The 22538-nt window shown below is 39.8% G+C and overlaps 1 protein-coding gene across 1 annotated transcript; it reads left to right on the forward strand.

Annotated features, from left to right (window-relative positions):
- Positions 1-1856: 1856 nt before the first annotated feature.
- LOC128738768 (chitotriosidase-1) lies at positions 1857-4584 on the forward strand. The gene is made up of 5 exons (XM_053834122.1): positions 1857-2858; positions 2918-3029; positions 3087-4057; positions 4116-4317; positions 4382-4584. The coding sequence occupies exons 1-5, from the start codon at positions 1872-1874 to the stop codon at positions 4582-4584; spliced, it is 2475 nt and encodes an 824-aa protein (XP_053690097.1). The 5' UTR covers positions 1857-1871.
- The last annotated feature ends 17954 nt before the right edge of the window (positions 4585-22538 follow it).

Consider the following 22538-nt stretch of genomic DNA (forward strand, 5'->3'; position numbering starts at 1 on the left):
TGCGCGAGCCTCCATGAAGTTCGCCTGGTAATTCCTTACGAAACCTTGTGCTATCGGTGACAGTAACTTTTGAACCATCAACCGAATTGGCGGCGTATGCTCCTTGATCGAGGCGTCTTACGGAGGAAAAAGTCGGTTCAACTTCCAACTAGAATAAGTCGTTGAATCTGCTTACTCGTATTACTGTCGATGGTGGCCAGAGATCACAAATAGGTATTTATATGAACTCATCAACCACTTCATCGCTGTCAATAGTCCATTGCCCGGGAAACGTTGTTTTTACTCAAATATCCTCTTACTATAGATTTGATTCTCGACCCATTGATTTTTAGCGCAATCCTTCTAGTTTCCGTATTTAGTCTGGCGTAGATTGAATCATCCCAAAGTTTCTATTGATAATGTCGGGGTCGTTTGCGAAAGCGAAAAGTTGGGTACTCTTGTTGAAAATCGTTCCTCGTGTTTCGATTCCCAATCGCCACAACCATCTTTGCAAATCGAAGGGACTCGGGAATGTGCACATAACTCTTCACTCGGTCCAGGGTAGCTTTAATCAGCTCATACGTTATTTGGAAATCCATAATCGAGCATTAGCTGCTACCAAGCTGTTCAAATGATGCATGAGCACGTTGTACTTCCAATATTTCTAATCCGTAGTACCATGGGCCCCATAAAATCCGAAATAGACAACGTAACAAGATCTATGAGAGCAACTTGTAGCTTGCGTTAATTAGCGCTTTGTCGCGATGATTACAGCCCTTTTTGTAAATGGCACAAACCACACCTTCCCTCTACACCACCGGTAGTTTCTCTTTCTTCATGTCCTGGAAATTATCCAATGAAGGTCCGTTGCTGGTAGTACCTTACTATTTTTACAATTTAAGTATAGGTACGAAAAGTACTTTAAATTGATCATAACATGTCGCCCGTCTAGAAAGATCAAATGTCAAATACCGGTTTATGATTCATATCGAGTTCACACGTTTCCTTTTAGTTGATATAACACTGGTTTCCAAGCAAAGATATGGGTTTCTTTATTTCCTACTTCAATGCAAAGGTGTAATCAAGGCTGGTCGTTTTGTAATACAACTACAGTTGAAATTGCATCTTTACTACTATAATGATTAAAGATAATGAGTGTTACGTCTTTTACAGTTTAGAAAATTATTCAATGACAAGCTTTGTCATTTCGACCCTTCTAAGGAAGAAAAAGAAACAAATTATCAATAGGTTTGATCAAAGCAAGATGTAAAGCAATGTAATACTATGACGCAATGAATGTCTACTTTAGATTAAAAAAAAACTGTTGAATTACTTAACAGCGATAAACTGAAAACAAAACTCTTTTTTTCTCCTTCTTAGCAAAACGAAGAATACGACGGCCAACCAGTCTCAAGTCTTCGAACGCAGCAGCCAAACAGCCGGTTGAGGATAATCAGATTGCCACCAAGAAGGTCGCACAAGACCGGTCCGACCAGGCCCCTGCCTCGGCAACGAACCGCTTCCGGGTGCGGTCAAAGACACGCGGTGGTACGTCACTCGCCGCAGGAGCCGGAGCCGCCGTCTTGGCTGGTGCCGCCACCAATTCGCTAATCAGCAAGAAGGTGCAGGATAAGGATGGCTATAAGGTGGGTGACTAACTCAATAAGTGGTATGTTACACCATTATATTTTTTTCACTGCCCACAGATCGTTTGCTATTACACCAATTGGTCTCAGTATCGGACCAAAATCGGTAAATTCGTTCCGGAGGACATTCCGGCCGATCTGTGCACGCACATCATTTTCGCGTTCGGTTGGCTGAAGAAGGGTAAGCTGAGCTCGTTCGAGACTAATGATGAAACCAAGGACGGTAAAACGGGTCTGTACGACCGAATGATGACACTGAAAAAAGCGAATCCAAAGCTGAAGGTTCTGCTAGCCATTGGTGGATGGTCGTTCGGTACTCAAAAGTTTAAGGAAATGTCGGCTACACGATACGCTCGGCAGACCTTTATCTACTCAGCCATACCGTTCCTGCGCCAGCGAGGATTCGACGGATTGGACATGGATTGGGAATACCCGAAGGGTTCGGATGACAAGAAAAACTTTGTGCTGCTGCTGAAGGAACTGAGAGAGGCATTCGAAGCTGAATCGCAGGAGATCCGACAAACGCGATTGCTTTTGACCGCTGCCGTTCCTGTTGGTCCGGATAATGTACGAGGAGGCTACGATGTTCCAGCTGTGGCTAGTTACTTGGACTTTATCAATCTGATGGCTTATGATTTCCACGGAAAATGGGAACGAGAAACGGGACATAATGCTCCGCTGTATGCTCCTTCGTCGGATTCCGAATGGCGCAAACAATTATCGGTAGACTTTGCTGCCAATCTGTGGGTCAAAATGGGAGCTCCAAAGGAAAAATTGGTAATTGGTATGCCGACCTACGGTCGGTCATTTACTTTAGCTAATACAGATAGATACAAGGTCAATTCGCCAGCAAGCGGCGGTGGAAAGGCCGGAGAATACACGAAAGAGTCTGGATTTTTGGCTTATTACGAAATTTGCGAGTTGCTGTTGAATGGAGCTGCCTATATCTGGGACGATGAAATGAAGGTTCCGTACATGGTTGATGGCGATCAATGGTGCGGTTTCGATGATGAACGTTCGATTCGAAACAAGATGAACTGGGTGAAGACGAATGGTTATGCCGGAGCAATGGTTTGGACAGTCGATATGGACGATTTCAGCGGAACGGTGTGCGGTGGAAACGTCAAATATCCATTGATTGGAGCTATGCGTGAGGAATTGCTAGGAGTCAGTCGTGGCAAGGAAGCCAAGGACGTCGACTGGTCGACGGTGGCCGCTACTATTCAGGAGAAGGTATTATCTGTAATCGAATACCATGGAATGCGACGGTTAGTATTGAATTTTATTTGCAGGAAATTGAGAAACCAGCACCCATCAAGATCCCAGTCTCGGAGCTGCTCAGCAAGGTCCAGAAACCACAGAAAAAGATAATCAAACAAGGACTGGCTACCATCGAGAAAAATTGTGAGTATAATCAACATTATGTGAGGATACAATTTTAAACGATGCATTATTTCACAGCTCGCCCAGGTCAAGTATTCTGTTATTTAACCAGCTGGTCGGCTAAGCGACCGGGAGCTGGCAAGTTCGAGCCTAAAGATATTGATCCGAAGTTGTGCACCCATGTTGTGTATGCGTTTGCCACTCTGAAGGACCACAAGTTAACCGAAGCAAACGATAACGATCCGGATATGTACGACGAAGTGATCGCACTCCGTGAGAAGAATCCCGATCTCCAGGTTCTGCTGGCCATTGGAGGTTGGGCCTTCGGATCAACACCTTTCAAAGAGCTGACCTCCAACGTGTTCCGAATGAACCAGTTTGTTTATGAAGCAATCGAGTTTCTGCGTGAGTTCCAATTCAACGGGCTGGACGTAGATTGGGAATATCCACGAGGAGCTGACGATCGTAAAGCTTATGTAGATCTGCTTCGTGAACTGCGCATTGCTTTCGAAGGGGAAACTAAGACTTCTGGTCAACCGAGACTGCTGCTAACTGCTGCTGTACCTGCGTCTTTCGAAGCCATAGCTGCCGGCTATGACGTTCCGGAGATTTCCAAATATCTCGACTTCATCAATGTAATGACCTACGATTTCCACGGTCAATGGGAACGCCAAGTCGGCCATAATTCACCACTTTTCCCGTTGGACACTGCGTCAGCCTACCAGAAGAAACTGACCGTTGATTTCAGTGCTCGCGAATGGGTTAAACAGGGAGCTCCGAAGGAAAAACTGTTAATCGGTATGCCAACATACGGCCGTTCCTTCACGCTGGTCAATCAAACGCAGTTCGATATTGGAGCACCTGCTTCTGGAGGCGGAATGCCGGGCAAATTCACCAACGAAGCTGGTTTCCTCAGCTATTACGAAATTTGTGCCTTCCTTGGTGTTGATAATACTACCTTGGTATGGGATTCGGAGCAACAAGTGCCATTCGCTTATCGAAAGGATCAATGGGTTGGATTCGACGATGAGCGATCGCTGAAGACTAAGGTTAGTTGCTTAGAATCTTGTTTAGTTAACATCAGGTTAACATTTCAAATTCTCACAGATGGATTGGCTGAAAGAGATGGGATTCGGTGGAATAATGGTGTGGTCTATCGATATGGATGACTTCTCGGGACGATGTGGAAGTGGTAAGTTCCCCTTACTCAACGTACTCAATAGCGAGCTAAAAGACTACAAAGTTCTGCTGGAATATGATGGACCGTATGAGTCCTCCGGACCACGTGGCGCTTACACTACAAAAGATCGTAAGTATTTTGGCCAAATTAAATTTTATTCTGACTTGTCTAATTAAACCCAATTCTTATCCAGCCAACGAAGTTGTCTGTGCCGAGGAAGACGGCCACATCAGTTATCATCCGGATAAGAGCGATTGTACTCATTACTTCATGTGTGAAGGAGAACGCAAACATCATATGCCTTGCCCAGCCCAGCTAGTATTCAACCCGAACGAGAATGTGTGCGATTGGCCGGAAAATGTCGAGGGCTGCCAAAATCCGCAGACTTCAACCTAAAAATAAGTACTTTATTTTCTCCCAGGGTAATTCAGAAATTGCTAATCCACACATCGAAATATCAGAATTGACACCGTTGTTTTAGCGTCCGGGATGAAAAGTTTATTGCTGTAAAGAAAATTCTTCATGCGCAAAATACTCCTAATTTTGGTCGCTCTTAAACACTACCCCTTTGTGAAGTCAACTGCTTCAATTCCTCTGTTGTAAATATATTCTATGGCAGCCTAACTTGCATATTATGTTCAATTGACGCGATTAGATTTTTCCAACCGATACAAGAAAAAATGGAAACTTCGCCAACCCTAATCAAGTTTGCTAAATCAAATGGGGAGCGAATCACTGCCATCATTAAGTGTCCAGTTGGAGTTTGTTTTCTATCCAACCATTCCATTATATGTGTTCTAGATCTAGCACACTCAAACATAAACCAGCAAGAGCGACGCAAACTATTCGTAGAGCAAATCTTATTATTATTCTTTTTTATAATTTCTACGTTTAAAGAGTACTATTTATAAACAAAATAAGTAAGGAAAACAATTCCTTCCCTAATGTTAAGTAATGTATGTACGAATAATAAACACGAAACAAGTGAAAAAAGAGTAAAAGCACTGTAAGTAAAAGATGAATAGCGCTATTCATCAAATTATATAAATACAAGGATTTGAAGAGGGAATATCGTGACGAGAAAAAAAAGATAATCCAAGAGACGAACAAACAGCTTCTTAAGTTTTTTTCCTCTCAAGAGTTTTGTTTTCTAATTTGCAATGTCTCACAAACAGCTGATTCGTAAACTCTATGTAAATGTGTTTTTGAATAGATGTATAAAATCTGTGATAATTAAGTGTATATAAAAGCAAAAACAATCAACACCATCGAAAGAGAAGCGATCAAAACCTGCTAAAAACAAAAACAAAAAATGTCAAGATCAAAAGAAAGAGAGAGAGACAACACCGCAAAACACGGACTAAGAATCGATCTAACATTTGTCAAAAGTAGGAAGATGAATGAACTGCTCATTTTCTATTGGTAAGAAAATGGAGTAAGTAGTTGCATTAAATCTTCCGAAATACGACATTTTGTTAGACAGACAAATAATTAGGCAATAGATAATGTTAAAGGGTAAAAAATGGTGACAAAACGTGTTGGTATGATTTATTAAAGAATGAACACTGAATGAACAAACACTGCCCGTGGTGAGCAACAACAAAAACAATAATAATATATCAGATTGACCGAAGCACAAACAAACTGACTCAGCATGCAATGAAACGTTTGTAGTTTATAAAAAAATAACGCTACGATATTTTTTTCGAAATAAACATTTATTTAAAGTTAAGTGTTACTTAGCTTTGGTCATGATGACTTCCACCAAACATCGGAAGATTAGTCTAATTACCGACATTCATAGCCCATGCATTAAAGGGAAATTAATTTGAATGTTAATCAAATCACTGGCCATAATAATTAGTTTCATTCAATTAGGCATAACATTCGTTACGAATTTCACAACAGTCTTGACAGTACACCCCTAACGTGCGTAAAATCTGTCTCGAAATCGACCGGCCAGTTAGCTTCGGGGCACGATGCTGGCCTAACAAGCCAGTCGTCGTATGTTCTAATCTCGGTTGGGAGGTGCTTCTTAGAGAGTCAGTAGGATCGTTGCACTAGCCCCGTAATTGTCCTGTACTCTAATAGCCGGCTGCGAAATCTGTCAATAAAGAAGAGTTAAGTTCTCAACAGGACGTTTCTACCCTTGGCTTTGCTTTTTTGTCTCGAAATCGTCGGCTAATGTCAATAGCAAAATAATGGGGAATATCATCTCTCCTGATTGTTCCTCCGTTCACATTCAAAGGCCTCCCATGAATTTTATTTGAATCTTGCAAAATTACCAATAAAATCACAATAGCGAATAACAATCGGAGAATGAAATATTCGCTGCTTTCAACTGCCAATTGAATCAAACCACCAAAACAATAACAAAGAACAGGGCAGCCAGTTCATACAAGTTCCAGCATATTTAGGGTTACCAGTTGTTCAAATTAAAAACCAACCCATTGCCAAGATGCCGACCCGTACACGAGCAAGTACGAGAAGTATAACAACCAACCCTACGCATACAGTGTATCCCCGTTCGTTTGAACGATTCCTCATGCAAGCTAACGGGGTTGGTTTTTAATTTGAACAACTGGTAACCCTAAATATGCTGGAACTTGTATGAACTGGCTGCCCTGTTCTTTGTTATTGTTTTGGTGGTTTGATTCAATTGGCAGTTGAAAGCAGCGAATATTTCATTCTCCGATTGGATTTCTACACTAATCGTTGGGAAAACGCAATGTGAAACAGATTAAACACGCTAGATCAGTACAAACAAACGTGTTTATGTGCATTGTCTGCATAAGCAAATGATGTCATATTGAGAATGACATTTGAACCATTTTTAATTTGCACGTCGTGCATACCAACGGGGTTCAAACTAAAAAGTGTTCAGATTAAAAACGGTCAAACGAACAGGAGTCCACGGTACTACCCTGGCACAAGCATACGATAAACAACCGCCGTTGCAGTGTGCATACTTTCTGCTACCGACACACTCGCGAGCACACAGCCTCGTAGCGTCGTTTTGCGCAGTTCGCTCACGAAATCAACAGCTCGTGAGCTGTCAACAGCCTGCGAGCGCAAATAAGATGTATGGCTGCAGATTTTGCTTTACTTCTTCTTTTCTTCTCCATCTTACGCTCTCGTTTCACACGCGGATGTGAATGCGAGCCCTCGTGAGCATTCGGTATCAACTGCTCAGCCTGCAATGACGAGCGAGAGCGACAACCGCGGTTGATAGCTAAATACCAAAAAACTCGGCGCTGGGCATGAAAAAATAAGAATATGTTTATGCTAGCGTACACGTTAGAACAAGAAAGCGTGTATGAGAAAATTAGATCACACGAGCGCGGGCTTCGCAACACTGTAAAATAAAATACCAATTTATTTTTGAACTTTTAATGATTAGATAGAGCTTGAAACACATCATTCACAAATATTCGTAACTGTGGTTAAAAATTACGTTTACAGCAGCGAAAAGAAGTTGACACAGCGACACACGTTGGTTTCTTTTGATTAAACATCATTGGCCGATCCTTCTTATTTTCTAGCATCCGACTGCTTTTAGTTCTCATTGTTGCTGTATAGTATACAGCGAGACTGTTGTCTCTATTCTATTCATTACTATTATTCTGTAGTAATTAGAGATGTCTGTTAATCGTTCGATTAATTCAACTAATCGAGCAACATAAAAAAAAATAATCGTATAATTTGTAATCTAATACTGCCAGCACGAGTAGTAGAACTAATCGAATAGTTCAAAGGGAATAATATGGATGTGAATAATACCCATTAAAGCTTGCTTCATTTAGAATTGGAACAAACTTTGGCTCATTTTGTGGCGATCTTGGCGGAAGGATTTGGAAGTTCTTTGGGCCCATGTATCGGAAATTTTGTTAGCTTCACCTATGTATTTTTGACATTCCGCAAAAGGACTGTATTTTGTAAATAAACAACATGGAAGCCGAAAGAAGGGAAAAAATTGTGCGCAGCTATTTGGAAAATCCATTGTGGTCTGCATCTAGGCTAGCTAAACAGCTGAAATTCGCCAGGAATACCGTATGGCGCGTTATCAAACGGTATAAGGAACCGTTGATGACGATTTGGAAGCCTCAAGCTAATCATCGGAGTGGAATTGTCGGCCGGAAACTGCGTGGCAAGATTTTGAGACCATCAAGAGGAATCCCAATCTGTCGGACCGTGATTTGACCAGAAAATTACCCGGTGCTGCCCATGCCCATAGTACCGTGAGAATTCGACTCCGGGAAGGAATCAAGTCGTATCGAGCTAGCAAACAGCCAAACCGAACCATAAAACAGCATAATGTGGCCAAAATCCGTGCTCGAAAGCTATACGACCGGGTGCTAACCAAGTTCGACGGGTGTCTTCTGATGGACGATGAAACCTATGTCAAGACTGACTTCGGGCAAATGCCAAGTCAAAAATTCTACTTGGCAACGGCTCAGGGGGATGTTCCAAGTATAATTAAATTTGTTTTTGCGAAAAAATTTGCACGAAAATTGATGATTTGGCAAGGCGTTTGCAGTTGTGGCAGAAAAACGAAAATTTTCTTTACAAATAAGACAATGACGTCGGAACTATACCAAAAGGATTGTCTCCAAAAACGAATTTTGCCGTTCATTCGATCCCACTACCATCCCGTGATGTTTTGGCCAGATTTGGCAAGCTGTCATTACAGCAAAGTCGTTCAAAAAAGGTATGCAGACAAAGAGGTCCAGTTTGTTCCGAAAGACCTTAACCCACCCAATTGCCCCCAGTTCCGCCCTATTGAGAAATACTGGGGAATCATGAAGAGGAGACTCAAGGCAAAGGGAAAAGTTGTCAAAGAAATCAATGAAGACTTGGTGGAAAACGATCGACGAAGAAAGTGTACCCCGGCTAATGAGCCATATTATTACAGGAAAAGTTCGAGAATTCCTTCGAAACCGTGACAACTAATTTTTTCCATATTTTCTCTTAAAAATACGAAGAAAATGCTACATTTGTGTAAGAAAAGATCTTGTATTCAATAATAAATAACTGAAATACACGCAATGGTTTTCGTTCCAATACTATCTGAAGCATACTATCTGAATCGTTCATAATCATCCGACTAATCGAATTAATTACTCCAATATTTTTTAATCGAATACTATTAGGATGATTATTTGAATAATCGATTAGTGCAGATAACGCTCACCGATTGATCGATAAAAGAATAATTGAAAGTTTAGAACATCACTAATAGAGATTAACCTGATTATGAAATCCTTGTAACTTATCATTATAAAAATGTATCATTATAAAAAATTATCAAATATCTGACTTCATTAATAAGTCAATACGAAAACGAAAAAAAATGAGGTTGATCTAAAGCTCATTTGTGCTACTGAGAAGGAGTAAGATTACGAATTTGGCATTCCCAGATTTTGACTCGAGTAAAAATATTTATCTTTGGCAATATAATATACCACTCTTTCCTTAATCACGGTAATATGCTGACCACGTTCAACATCTGTGTTATTGAGGACTCAATGATTTTATGATAAGGATGAAGCGATGTTTCTAAGATGGTCGATTTTATAGCAAAGAGCTTGCATTTAATTTTGCATTTCAAAAAAAAAATAACGCAACAAAAACGTTTGGAATGTTGCAAAAAACCTTCAGAGATAATTATATGTCACGTTCGAATACTCTCGAATGCAGCCTCAAAGACGACACGAGACCAAAAAGAGTGCGTCAAAGTCGCTCGAAAATCAAGCTTATTTTCTTTAATTATCGCGGAGTTGTACATTAAGAATTCCTTTCGATTGGTCAAAGAGACAATATAGAATATTGTTTGACTGTTATGCGTCGTTTGAGAGAGAATATTGGGAAAAAACAACCAGAATTTATCACCGTGCGACCTCTTCCTGGTCCCGAAACTGAAATTATCACTTAGAGAGAACTGTTTCGAGACCCTAGCCGAGATAAAAACAGAATCTCTGTGCAACCGGAAGGACACACCAACAGCTGCTTCTAACAAATGTTTCCAAGAGTGGGAGAAACGTTGGCATAACTGCAAGAGCGATCTACTTTGAATCGGATACATTTAATTTTGATAATGAGTAAAACTTCTTCCTGATTTGAACACAGTACTGGAACTATCTGACTGCAGTAGTATCTCATTGAGTCACGTCAATCAACGCCTTTACGGGTCATGATGAAGTCTAATTAGTTTACGCAGTAAACATTACTATAATAAAATCTGGCAAGATTTGTATTTAAAAATCATTCCAAACTAATTGATCCACAAAGTCATCACACATTTTTCATTAATAGCGAAGATATGGTAAAATAAATGAGACTTCGATCAATATTAAATACTGGTTAAGGTCAACAAAAAAAATCTTCAGCAAACCTCCAATTAGTTTAAGGTAGCATTAATCGAAGCGCAAATAATGATATGTAAAACTATTCTCAATCATAGTATAATGAACATCACGTTGAAACCATCTTATAGATGCAAGTGTGAAAATTTGCCTCTATCACTGGCTAGAAGCCAGCAATTACAATTGAACGACTATAACTGCAACTAAAAATTATTAGATAAGTACAAGTTCTTAGGATTGCAATTTTGTGTTAGCAACGAAACGGTCGACATTCCGCACATACCAGCAATTCCCAAAACACCGAAAGGTGACCTCAAAAAGTGCAACTGTTTTGAAAAAGCCGCCAATGCAAACGACAACTGTCAACAAACAACAAGTGTAACACCGAAAATCGCCATGGCCCCAACGACGCTGGGTGCACGCTGGGTTGCACTGCGCCGTGCAGGAAACCTTCAGTCGATGCTGAGGGTGCAAACATGCGGCTGAACATTCCGCATCAAGGCATTGTGCACTCAGTTGGGTCCGACAGATTGTTTCCTTTGATATAAAACGTTACACTAGAAAAGTGCCCTGCATATCAGTACAGTTCTCGGAAAGATACGGATACGTCTCCAGCGAGTGCAGTGTTACGAAGCCTAGCAAGTGGTGCGACTTTGCGATGAAAGATCGCAATTGGTTGCTGCTGATAGTGGCCGCCTTCACGGCAACCCTCTCGGTAAGCACGGCCAACGTTGTGTACTATCCGCTGTACGATGTTCAAAATGTTCTAAGTCCTGCGAACCTCTGCGAACAATTATGCAGCCAGTGCGGGTGTTTGGGAATGTTTGTGGCAGAGGATGTATGCCAGTGCAGTTGTGGTTCGATGGATTACGACCCTGCCTGTGAGTATTGAAGTGTTTGATAGTTTTTCAAAATGTTCACTAACCGCCGTAAATCCTCAGATACGAACTGCACTCTTGGGATGATGGAGATGTGTGACGCATCCGATGTGGATTGTGAGTTTCCGGAACTCCCGGAAGTTGGCGAACGAGTCAGAGAACGCAGAAAGCACTGCTGCATGGAGTGCCACGAAGAGCACCACGATGACTGCGACCACGATCATTGTCATGATGATTGCCATCACGAGAAAAAAATGTTTTGCTGTAAAAAGAAGAAGTGTAAAAAACACAAATGTTGCAAAAAAGGCAAAAAATGCAGGAAAATTAAGCTAAAAATTGTGAGTATTATAAAATAATTAAATGGCTGGCAATCAATTGTAAAACATACTTTTTTTGTATTTTCAGAAAGGAAAACTACCCGACTGTTGCTATTTTAACCAGCATCATCACGAACCATGTTGCCATCCAGCTCCAGCACCAGAGCCTGAACCAGCTCCAGAACCGTCTTATGAACCACCACCACCGCCGCCGTCATACGAACCACCACCACCTCCTCCTCCGCCACCACCACCTCCACCACCGCCTCCACCACCAGCACCAGAGCCTTATCCAGAGCCAGCACCTCCCCCACCTCCACCACCATATGAGGAAAAACCAGCAGAATGCTGTGCTCCAATGAATCAATTCCATTGCGACAATTGCTATCTACAATCGCATCCTCCGTGTAAACCGGCGTATGGTGGTCCATCAGGTGGTTATCATCAAGGTCCGAGCAAGCCGGCCTATGGTAGCAAATCAGGTGGTTACCGTGCAGCAACCGATGAGCTAGATCCATCGCCACCTCCAGCTCCTGCGAAGCCAATCGAATCGACTCCAATGATTCCTGTTCATGTTCCGCTTCAACCTATCCACATTCATCTCCCTTCCCATGCATCCCCTTCTTCCGATCAAAACGAAGTACCAGCTTCGATATCTAAGCCAACTTTTTCTAAAAGTCCCAGCTCGCAGTCAGCTGCAGATGCTCCTAAGCTCAGAAGCATGAGCAATTACGGATATGTCGAACCTCATCCAGTTTACGAAAGTAGCAGTCACGGCGCAGACTACGGCGGGCATGGCGTTTTTAGCGGACACAACAGCGGCCACAGTTATGGATGTATGCATTGCGGATGTGGCGGTGGCTATCATAGCCAACCGGCAACTCATCATGGAGGTTACAACATGGAACACCAAGGCAGCTCTTACGATTGCCACTGCAGTCATCCTGTCCCCGAAGTTCATAAGGTCAGTATGCGTGCTGTAGATCTGACACCTCTCCCCACCGATAAAGTTCTCGATCGTTCAGATTCCGTGCTGCACCCGGTAGATCTTACCATCTACAATCAACTCGTATCTCGGGCTCTATACGAAGAATGGAAACGTGAGTTATACAGCACACCGCCGTTTCAACCTACTAAACGACCTCTAAGAGATCAACTTGAACCACCAGCGGAAGATACTGCTCCGATCGCTTTCGAAACAGTTGCGCAGCCTGACGGCTCTGATCAACCGTGCTGTACACCACCGAAGAAGGAAGAGGAAAACCTCTTGCCCATTACCCCAGAGCCAGGACTTCAAGTTGAACCAGTTTCGCAGATTATACCGTTTGCAAGTGAGGATAGTGGCCCCCATACCTTCGAAACAGTACCGAAAGAACCCGAACCTACGACACCACCTCCCCCGATGCACTATCTCTCGTTACAGGACGAATGGGGAAATCCGATCAAACGCCGGAAGTATCAAAACCACCAAATGAAAATAGAGCAACCACCAGTCGCGTATTTTGCCAAATAGGCAGAAGAATCAAAAAAGCAGAAATAGATGTACATATTGTTAAATAATTTAAACATTTTAGTCAATCGATTAATTGAAAGAAATTGCCGGCAATGGATTACGGTTAAGAGAGGAGACTTGTTTTCGTTTATGTTTCGAAAGTTTAACTTCATCGCTCTCAAAGTTAGTGCAGTTAGATAAAAACCGTAAAAGTATGGTAGCATTCAACATTTTGCATTACATTTTATCAACATCATATTAAAAAAAAATTTATTCCAGGAACATGTGCAGTTTTTAAAAGTGTGTTGATACCTATGGGACAAAAGTACAAAACCATTATCAGATTAATTTCTATTTCGTAATTTTTAATTACGCGGTTGTACAGTGTACAGGATACAAAACACTAAAACTGAAGTTATTTTTACAAGACGACTAATAGTTTAGTTCACCATGTTTGTTGTTAAAATAAATAAGAGAAAATATTGAGTATTTAATATTCGACAAGAAACATTGTAGTTGATTAAAATAACTAAGCACAGCCTGATTAAAATCGTTTCTAGATAATGCAAACTGTCACAATACGAAAAAATTAAATTAAAAAATTAAGAATATACGATTATTTTTAAATGAATGTTAATAGCGTCTCAAATCTTACTTCAGTATCAAACATTATTTACAAATATATGTATTTTGATATCAAAAAAATGTTACGTTAAAATGGCTTGTCTGTGCTGTCGGTTGAGAAATCCAAATTTTTGCATGTCGATAATTTTTGTTACATAGTTTTTTTCATTTTCAATATCGTTTTATTCATTTACAAAATGTTTTGTACCTTACTGCGTTATACTGAGTTGACAGTTAAATAAACATTGGCGTCACTACGGATTCCTCCTGCCTTGGCTTGTCCATCATTTTCGAAAGAAATTAATCTAAATGTAATGCTTGACTATTGAAACTATGTGGAAAACTGCAGGCAACTAACTGACGCAAAGCAGAAAATGAAACGTTCAGAGTTGCTCATTCGCTGAGAATGGCTGCGTTACGTCACATGGACAAATCTCGATCAACATATCAAAAGGTCTAATGTACAAATGAGAGATTCTCTTTGGGTCTCCTCTATTATGGTTATTACGACGGCATAAATGCATTTCAACCCGATTTTCCTCAAGGATTAGCTAGACAATAACGTCAGCAACCGTTTCATATAAAATAGACGCATTCAAATGCATTTATGCCGCCGTACTAAGCGTAAGAGAGGAGACGCAAAGAGAATCTCTCATTTGCACATTAAACCTTTTAAAATGTTGCTCGAAAAATATTTCTTCATCCCTATTTCCGTGTAAGACAATAGTTCCGAACAAATTCTTGCAGTACCTTTATGGATACAATCTGGCAAAAGGACAGGATTACCAAACCGCTCACTTTTCTATGACGTTTCACTTTCAGGACATCAATTTGGACTACATTCAATGTTTAAAGATAAACTCGGTTGAAGAAAAGGGATACCGTCATCCGGGGATACTTGCAACACCTTTGCGCAAGGTGCTTTTGACACTAATGCATTTGTTTGTCTACATAACCATTTGTGGTCAACGCCGTTTTAAAGAAGGGACGATTACCTATTGTTTAGGTAAGTCTAATCCATTATATCATTGTTTTGCTTGTTTTATATAAGCGAACAAAAGCAGCTTTGAGCTTTGTTTATAATTTGAACTTGGAGAAGAAACGATGAATTCGTGTTGTTACTTCCAATATGGCGCGACTTACAGCACTTGTAAAATAGAAAATTATCGTAATAGACAGTATGTACAAAGTATTTTCGCATCTGTACGATGTTAATTTGTCTACTGCCATCTCCAGAAAAATTAAAACTGAAAAATTCCACGTGCCTTGAAACGACAATTTGGAGTTCGCTGAAATGCTGTATTTCCACCGAATATCTTTAAAAAAGCGATAGACGAAATTGGGAAACAAAACATGCCTCCAATATCCCTTATTTTACTACAAATATACTCAAAATGTCTAAAAATAGTCATTCGCGATTTGAAATAAAATTTAAAATCATAAGAAATGCAAAATCAGAAAAGTGTTGCAAGTAACCCCGTTTACTCGGTAACTTGCAACACCCCTATTTTCGGTTCATTCTACAGATTTATTTAGCTGATATTTTTTCTCATAATCATAAATCAAAAGTACTGACCACTATACACGTTTTGGCTACTTACACTTGGACCTAAGCGGTACACTTCGAAAGTTATACCAAGTCAAAGTTCAAAAGTGTTGCAAGTATCCCCTGCTGTTGGTACTTAAACAAAATTGTTTACTTTCAGGACATCAAATTGGACTAGGTTAAATGTTCAAATGACAACATCGGTTGAAGAAAAGGGGTGTTTTCCCTCTGGTGTACTGCCGTAAGCACAGGTATCAAATTGGCAAGCATTCAAAAGGCGTTAAGAACAGAGATGGTTCGATCACTTTGACTCTTTTTTGATTCATTTGACAGTACCGTCTTAACGGGGCCATATATGACAAAGTTATGTATGGGACATTTGTAGAACAGATTATCATCTATAATTTTGATGAATAAAACTTCGCTGTATCTTTCGTAGTTACGGCGCTACAATGCTAGTATCTTATTAGTGACTAAATGAACGTTCATTTAGTCACTGAAGAGTTACTAACGTTGTACCACCGTAACTACAAAAGATACAGCAAAACTTTGTTCAGAAAAATTGTAGATTAGAACTAGTACTACAAATGTTCTATATATAACATTGTCATATTTGGCTCGGTTGAGACGTTACTGTCAAATGAATCAAAAATGAGTCAAAGTGATTGAACCATCCCTGGTTAAGAATCTTCTGCCTGTTGAGACGGGGAGTTACTGTCACTTTTTTGCCAAAACCACATCCAAACTTTGATGACGTCTTTTCCAACTAATCAGGATGCAAGGATTTCCAGTTTGACAATGCTTCATTATTTTAAATTTTTCAATAGTGATACACTTAAGAAATATTGAAAATCAATCGGGAAACCGCTAAGCTATTAGCATTCAAAACCTGACCACTTTTCGAGAAAGATTTTTTGGAATGACACTCTATCCAGCTATACTTTGCTGTTAGACGTAGTCCTACGTCAAAAACTTCGTTTTTTCAAATACAAGCAAATAAAATAAACGTCGTTCTTTACTTTTTTTGCATATCTTTTCCAAACTTATACAAGTTGACTCAAAGAGTTCAGCAAATGGTAACAAGCTGTCATGGCATACGTAGTACATTGCATGATTTGCATAGATCTGATTTCGGAAATTGTTCACTACACTTATGGTTCTGATAGCAAGAATGTTCAAAGAATTTGTGAGAACCGAGCTATGTCGATGGCTAACGTAGTAGATGTATTAAGCAAATGCATATTTTGGGTCTGAACACCACTTGTGTTATCAGAGTAGTAGCTCCGTCATACCCTTGTCCAACGTAATTGCCCATGGTCAGTTTTACCACTTCGCATTTTTTCAACAGTAGTCAAATATTCTGCTCCCTGATAATCAATCTTGATAAATCCGCTCTTACGACTACTTTCTGTTCCATAGTGAGTGTTGTTCTCTTCCAGAAACATCCTTGCACTCATCTAAATCGCACAAACTAAAATAACTTTCTACTTTAACGACAACTTCAATTTGAATATCTGAACTCGTGTACTTAATGGCATTGCGATAGCATGTGAGTAATTGTTCCTTTAATTGTTGATCTGCATTAGCGTGAAACCAGAGGCTAAAAATTTTCTTACTGGCACTATCCAATAAGCCTATGCACCAACCTATGCACGTTTAACATTCCAATGAAATTGTTTTGACTATTTTGATTAAATAATGCTTTATTTTTTCCAGTAGCGCAAAAGCTTTTGTAACAGAAATTTACAATTTACTGTATTGCTGATTCATAGAAATATTTCCAATCAACTAAAGCCAAAATTGGGAGATCAGTAAACCAAAAACAACCACAGACGTCTTTTCCAACCAGTCACGAAGTGATGATGCCAGTTAGATAATCCATCATTATTTTCAATTTTTCAATAGTGCAGCCTGAAGCATTAATATTTTTATTTATTTAGGCCGACGCGTAGAAGTTTTTAAAATTCATTGGTGCAAAAATATTGAAAATCGATCAGGAAACCACTGAGTTATTAGCGTCTATTTAAAAAATTACCCGATAAATATAAACAAGTCGTAAACAACTCGGAAAACCTACCTAAAGCCTGTCCCACATCAAATTGCCCCACAGAAGAAACGCTGTGAAAAATTACCTAAATGGCCGATCCTTTTCAAAATTTTTGGCAATAAAATATAACCCATTAGTAAGCTTTTGGCAGATTTATATCATTCAACTTCAATACCATAACCGTATGTTCGCACCTTACGCTTAACTCCACTCATAAGGTTCTGTGCAACATCTGGTTGCAACTTCCTCTGTACGGAAACCCACTTTTTCTTCATGTCTTCCTCAGATTTGACCTCCTTGGGATGCTTCCATAATGCCCGGTTCATAATAGTCTAGTATTTTTCAATGGGCATTAGTTCCGGTGCGTTGGGGGGCTTTATGTCCTTGGGTACGAAAGTAACCCCGTAAGCTTCGTACCATTCCAGGACATCCTTCGAGTAGTGGTACGAAGTTACATCCGGCCAGAAGATCGTAGGGCCCGCGTGTTGCTTCAACAGAGAAAGCAGACGCTTCTGTAGACACTTCTTGAGGTAAATCCTCCCGTTTAAATTCCCGGTAGTCACGAACGGCGCACGGCGTATTTTACCGTTCGTAACGATTCGGAGTCTTCTGCAGTTTGTACGTATGCAGTCCCTCTCGTTCATTGGCTTTCTGAACGAAAGACTTTGACAGATTGAAATTTTTGGTCGCATCCCTGACCGAAACATTGGGATTCTCCTTAAACGCTTCCACAACACGCTTGTGATCCTGATCACTAATAGAACATCCATTCTGGCCGAATTTCTCCTTCCGTTCGATACTCAGACTTTCGTAGTTACGTTTAACTACACTACACGTAACAGTTGAGTGCACGATTCCGAATTGTTTTCCCGATATCCCGACGAGATAGTTGAGAATTTGCCAGGTGCTTGCGCAAAATCAATTCGCGACGTTCCTTTTCGGGTGACGTCATTTTTTCCAATTTTCGAAAAACTGGCAGCGATAAAAATACAGTGTAAACACTCAAAACTACTTCTAACCAAGTTTTCTAGCGAAAATATCCAATGGGTAATTTTCTACAGCGTTTCTTCCGTGGAGCAATTTGATGTGGAACACTCTTTAAGCATATCCACGAGAGAGAATTTGGCCAAGTATCGACTAGCGTGGAATGAGTTGACCACGATCGTTAGGAGGAAAAATACCCCAGAAGGAGGAAAGAGATCAACGGCGATATAGCAGAAGCAGACGCAACGGAAATTAACCTCGGAGTGCCTACAGACGACAACAGCGTGTTGATTCCCGATCTCGAAGAGATCCGGCGAGAAATTCGCCATCTGGAGAAAAACCTAACCTAACGCCATACATATATAATATCAAGAATTCTTGAGTGTGCCTAAATCTATATGCATTAAGCATTTATTCTTCCCCAAGAGAAAAGTAATCCGACTGCAATACGGTCGATAAAACAAGAAAAATGAAAACAGATGTTATATGATGTTCCGCTCATGGTTTTAAGGTTTTTTAGTGATTTAACCTTTAAGCCGGAAACATTGTAAAAACGGTCCAATCATTCTAATGACTATTTTTATATAAAAGCGCACTCAAAAGAAGTCCTAGTTTTGATTTTCATGCAACAATTATTATGTATAGGAGCACCAGGAAGGAAATAGTCTAACTTATCTTTTTCGTTTTTCTTGTCTACCCTGATATTTTTTCAATTCAGATAACTACATTACAAAATTGAAATGCAGCATGTAAATTACTCATTAAAAATTTTTGAGGTCAACCGTTTTGTTCTAGATACCTTTTTTCTTCAAGAGTAAAAGAGGGAAAAGAGGGTTCTTGATTTTGAAAGATGTTCACGCTTGAACGCATGATCAGTATGTGATCATAATAGCAAAATGTCAGCAAAGCTGGGATGACATTACGATTCTCGTTTCGAGTGATTTTGGTTCGTTTCGACCACGTTAAACAAATGGGCGAAACGAACCAAAATCATTCGAAACGAGAATTGCAATGTCACCCCTGTTCTGAACACAATTTTCGTTTTGTTAATTCAAAACAAATTTCGTATGTGGCTCTGAAGTTTCCAAAAGTGAAGGTCGTCTATACGTCATTATGCCGTCGGACGGATAACTGATCATCTAGCACAACACCCAAATCAGAAATAACATGACTACGAAGCAGATGCTGGCCACAAATGTAGTAGTCAAAGATTAATGTTTGCGTTTGCGGAAGAAACTTATATCTGTATATTCCGGGATGCGACGATGACGATAAATATAGGGTACGGGAGGGTATTTTCAGCAGGTTTCTAAATTCAGCCTATATGTCTTTTCTTTCGCCAATACTTTTATTACTTACTTTGCGACATTTAACTTTAATATGTTATAACTATTTTCTCAAGACTGTAAGTAATCTACTATTTTTTATTCAAAGAACGTCAAAACCACCTGTTCTTTCACTAGAACTAGACCACAGGCCGAAAAAATAGATGCCATCGCTTAATGGGCCGAAAATACCCTCCCGTGCCCTAGTTACTGTCGCACCACTCCGCAAACATGTTGATCAGTCCTTGCAGTCTCAGGAAGAGTATTTCGGCGCGGATGGTTGGGAAAATTTTGACATCGTCAGCATAAAATAATCGCGAAATTGGGATAAATCATTTATAAACAGCGAAAACAGTAAAGATCCTATAGCGCTACCTTGAGGTACTCCTGGCCTAAAGCTCCGAGTTTATCGAGTTTAATTAACAAAATACCATGGTCGACGCGGTCAAATAAACGGTGTCAACCTGATCTAGCTGGTCCATAGTACGCAAGCACAAAGACGTAAAATCTCTGATCTCTGAGAAACTGATCTACCGAGAAAAATCCATGCTGTGAGGTGGATATAGTTCTCCACGTGAAAGAAACGTGTTAAAAACTCCCGAGAAATGTTTAGCAAACAATGTGACTTGTTTGCCTTACTTGTTTGACTTGTTTCTTTACGTTTTATGTTTATAAATCTCTAAAAGCATTTCGAATTGAACCGAAGATTTCACTCAGTTTTCCGAATATATATTAATATTTTTGTCTTTCCTACTAGCCGTGGGAAAACGTACCCAGCTGAAAACAGTTTTTGTCCTCTGATAGGCGCAGAAGGATCAAATTCTTCAATATTCAAAGAATTCTTCAAAGAAATTAACATTTCTAAGCAAGCTAACCATTACAGGCGTCACTATACTACAGTCACGTAAGACATAGATCATAAGGGTCGGATTTTCTAGGTATATTCACGATAAATTCTCATTGGCGACTCGGTTTAGAAACAATCATAGAACGATATAAGTCATCCGACAGTTTCGTGTCTAGTAAGATATGTTGACCATTCATCTGATCTACTTTCAAAAGTGTGATACCATCGAAATTTTCTTATCAAAACTTGAGAAGCGATGAAGCGTAATCGAGCATAAACAGCAGTCATCAGCATAAACAAGCTTACAGCCATTCTTAACGAGAAATTAGCCCTCATCATGTATTCATGACTACCCTGATTGCTTTGAGTGTGTTGGTAAATAGGTCTTAATGGCTCTTTAGTTGCAATTTTTTAAATGTAGTACAGTAGATTCGCTAGGATAAATGTTTATTTGTCTCACATTATCGATAATCTTTAATATGCAACTCAGTTCCATCGACAAAAATGCTTTTCTGATGAAAAAACTGCTTATGAGCACATGCCCTTCAACATCATCTCAGCATAAAACATAAAGCATAAAACACACACACAACACTAGCCTCATCGCGTATCGCATTTTCCTTGCATATTTTAAACAAAACCGGCCCTTCACTTCACTTGAAAAGCAGTAGTTGGAAACATTTAATTGTAGCACATCCATATCTGGCTCACTTTCTGTCAATATATCTCCGCAGCTGGCAAAAATTTACAAAATATAAAAGCACACGAGCAGCTAATCTACATTTGCGCATGCAAAAGACACTCTGCATGCACTATGAAAAATATGTATGTACAACTGGCGTAAAAACTTGCGCAGTTTTCATCCACCGAACTTTTCACCAACATTTTGCATTTTAACGACTTTTACTCATATAAGCCATTCCATATAAAAATCTGGCAGGTTTTATTTACTTTATTCTTAAACATAAGACGAAATGCATGCCGACTGCAAACCAGATGATTCCAAAATCATTCCGGTAAATGAGCGTATCGATTTTTCAGCGTGCATCTATTTCATGCGGCAGGGGGATTCTTGTATTCTTTCTTTTGTCTCTTGCTCGTAGTAACACAGTGGTGCCATACAAAATACTAAGATTGTGGCTTTTTCGACATGTAGTAAAGAAATCTAACGGAAGATATGGCAACATTACGTTGGGTAAAGAATACAGGCGAATTTTGTGTTAAGCTCTCGCGTGACTTTAGCTGAAATGTTCATCATATGTTATACAATACTCCCGTTTTTTAATAACATTTCTCGTCAAACTGCATGTACACACACAATGCGTTTGGTTATTTGTCGCTTACAGTTTCTATTCTATTCGCAAAACAATACAAATATAAAATGATGATATCTTAATGATCACTAATTTCACCTTAAACAACGGGGTGGCATCATTAGAAACAAGATGAAAAGCATCGGATTCAAGTAGCTCCTTCAGGAATCCCTAGTACATTGGAAAAAGGACTCAAGGTGCCGGAATTATCCTCTATCGAAGAGCTACGATTAAAGCCACGAAGCTAGCATTCCAGAAGCTTTAGATCGAGAAAGTTTACAGAGCTACTTTCGGTAGTTCATCTAACTATAAAACTAATCACCAAAGAGAATTGAAGGAAGAAACTATGCTGAAATAAAATAATATCAGAGACCAAAATATTCACTGTGACAGGCCCCTATATCAGTGTATGTCTAGCCGAAGCAAGAAATAAAAGAAAATATAACACATTTGCTAAAGTATTCGAGGAGTTAAAATAATTTATTACATAAATCTATCACTGACTGACTAGTTGGTTATGAGGCTGCAGAAACCGACGTCCTCGATGCCTACGGATGAACTTCTTTCGTTTATTTTTTCGAACGTTTCTCCATGCAGACCCTACCGGGGATTGAC

This window comes from Sabethes cyaneus, chromosome 2 (genome assembly GCF_943734655.1).
Source record: "Sabethes cyaneus chromosome 2, idSabCyanKW18_F2, whole genome shotgun sequence".
Classification (NCBI taxonomy): Eukaryota; Metazoa; Arthropoda; class Insecta; order Diptera; family Culicidae; genus Sabethes; species Sabethes cyaneus.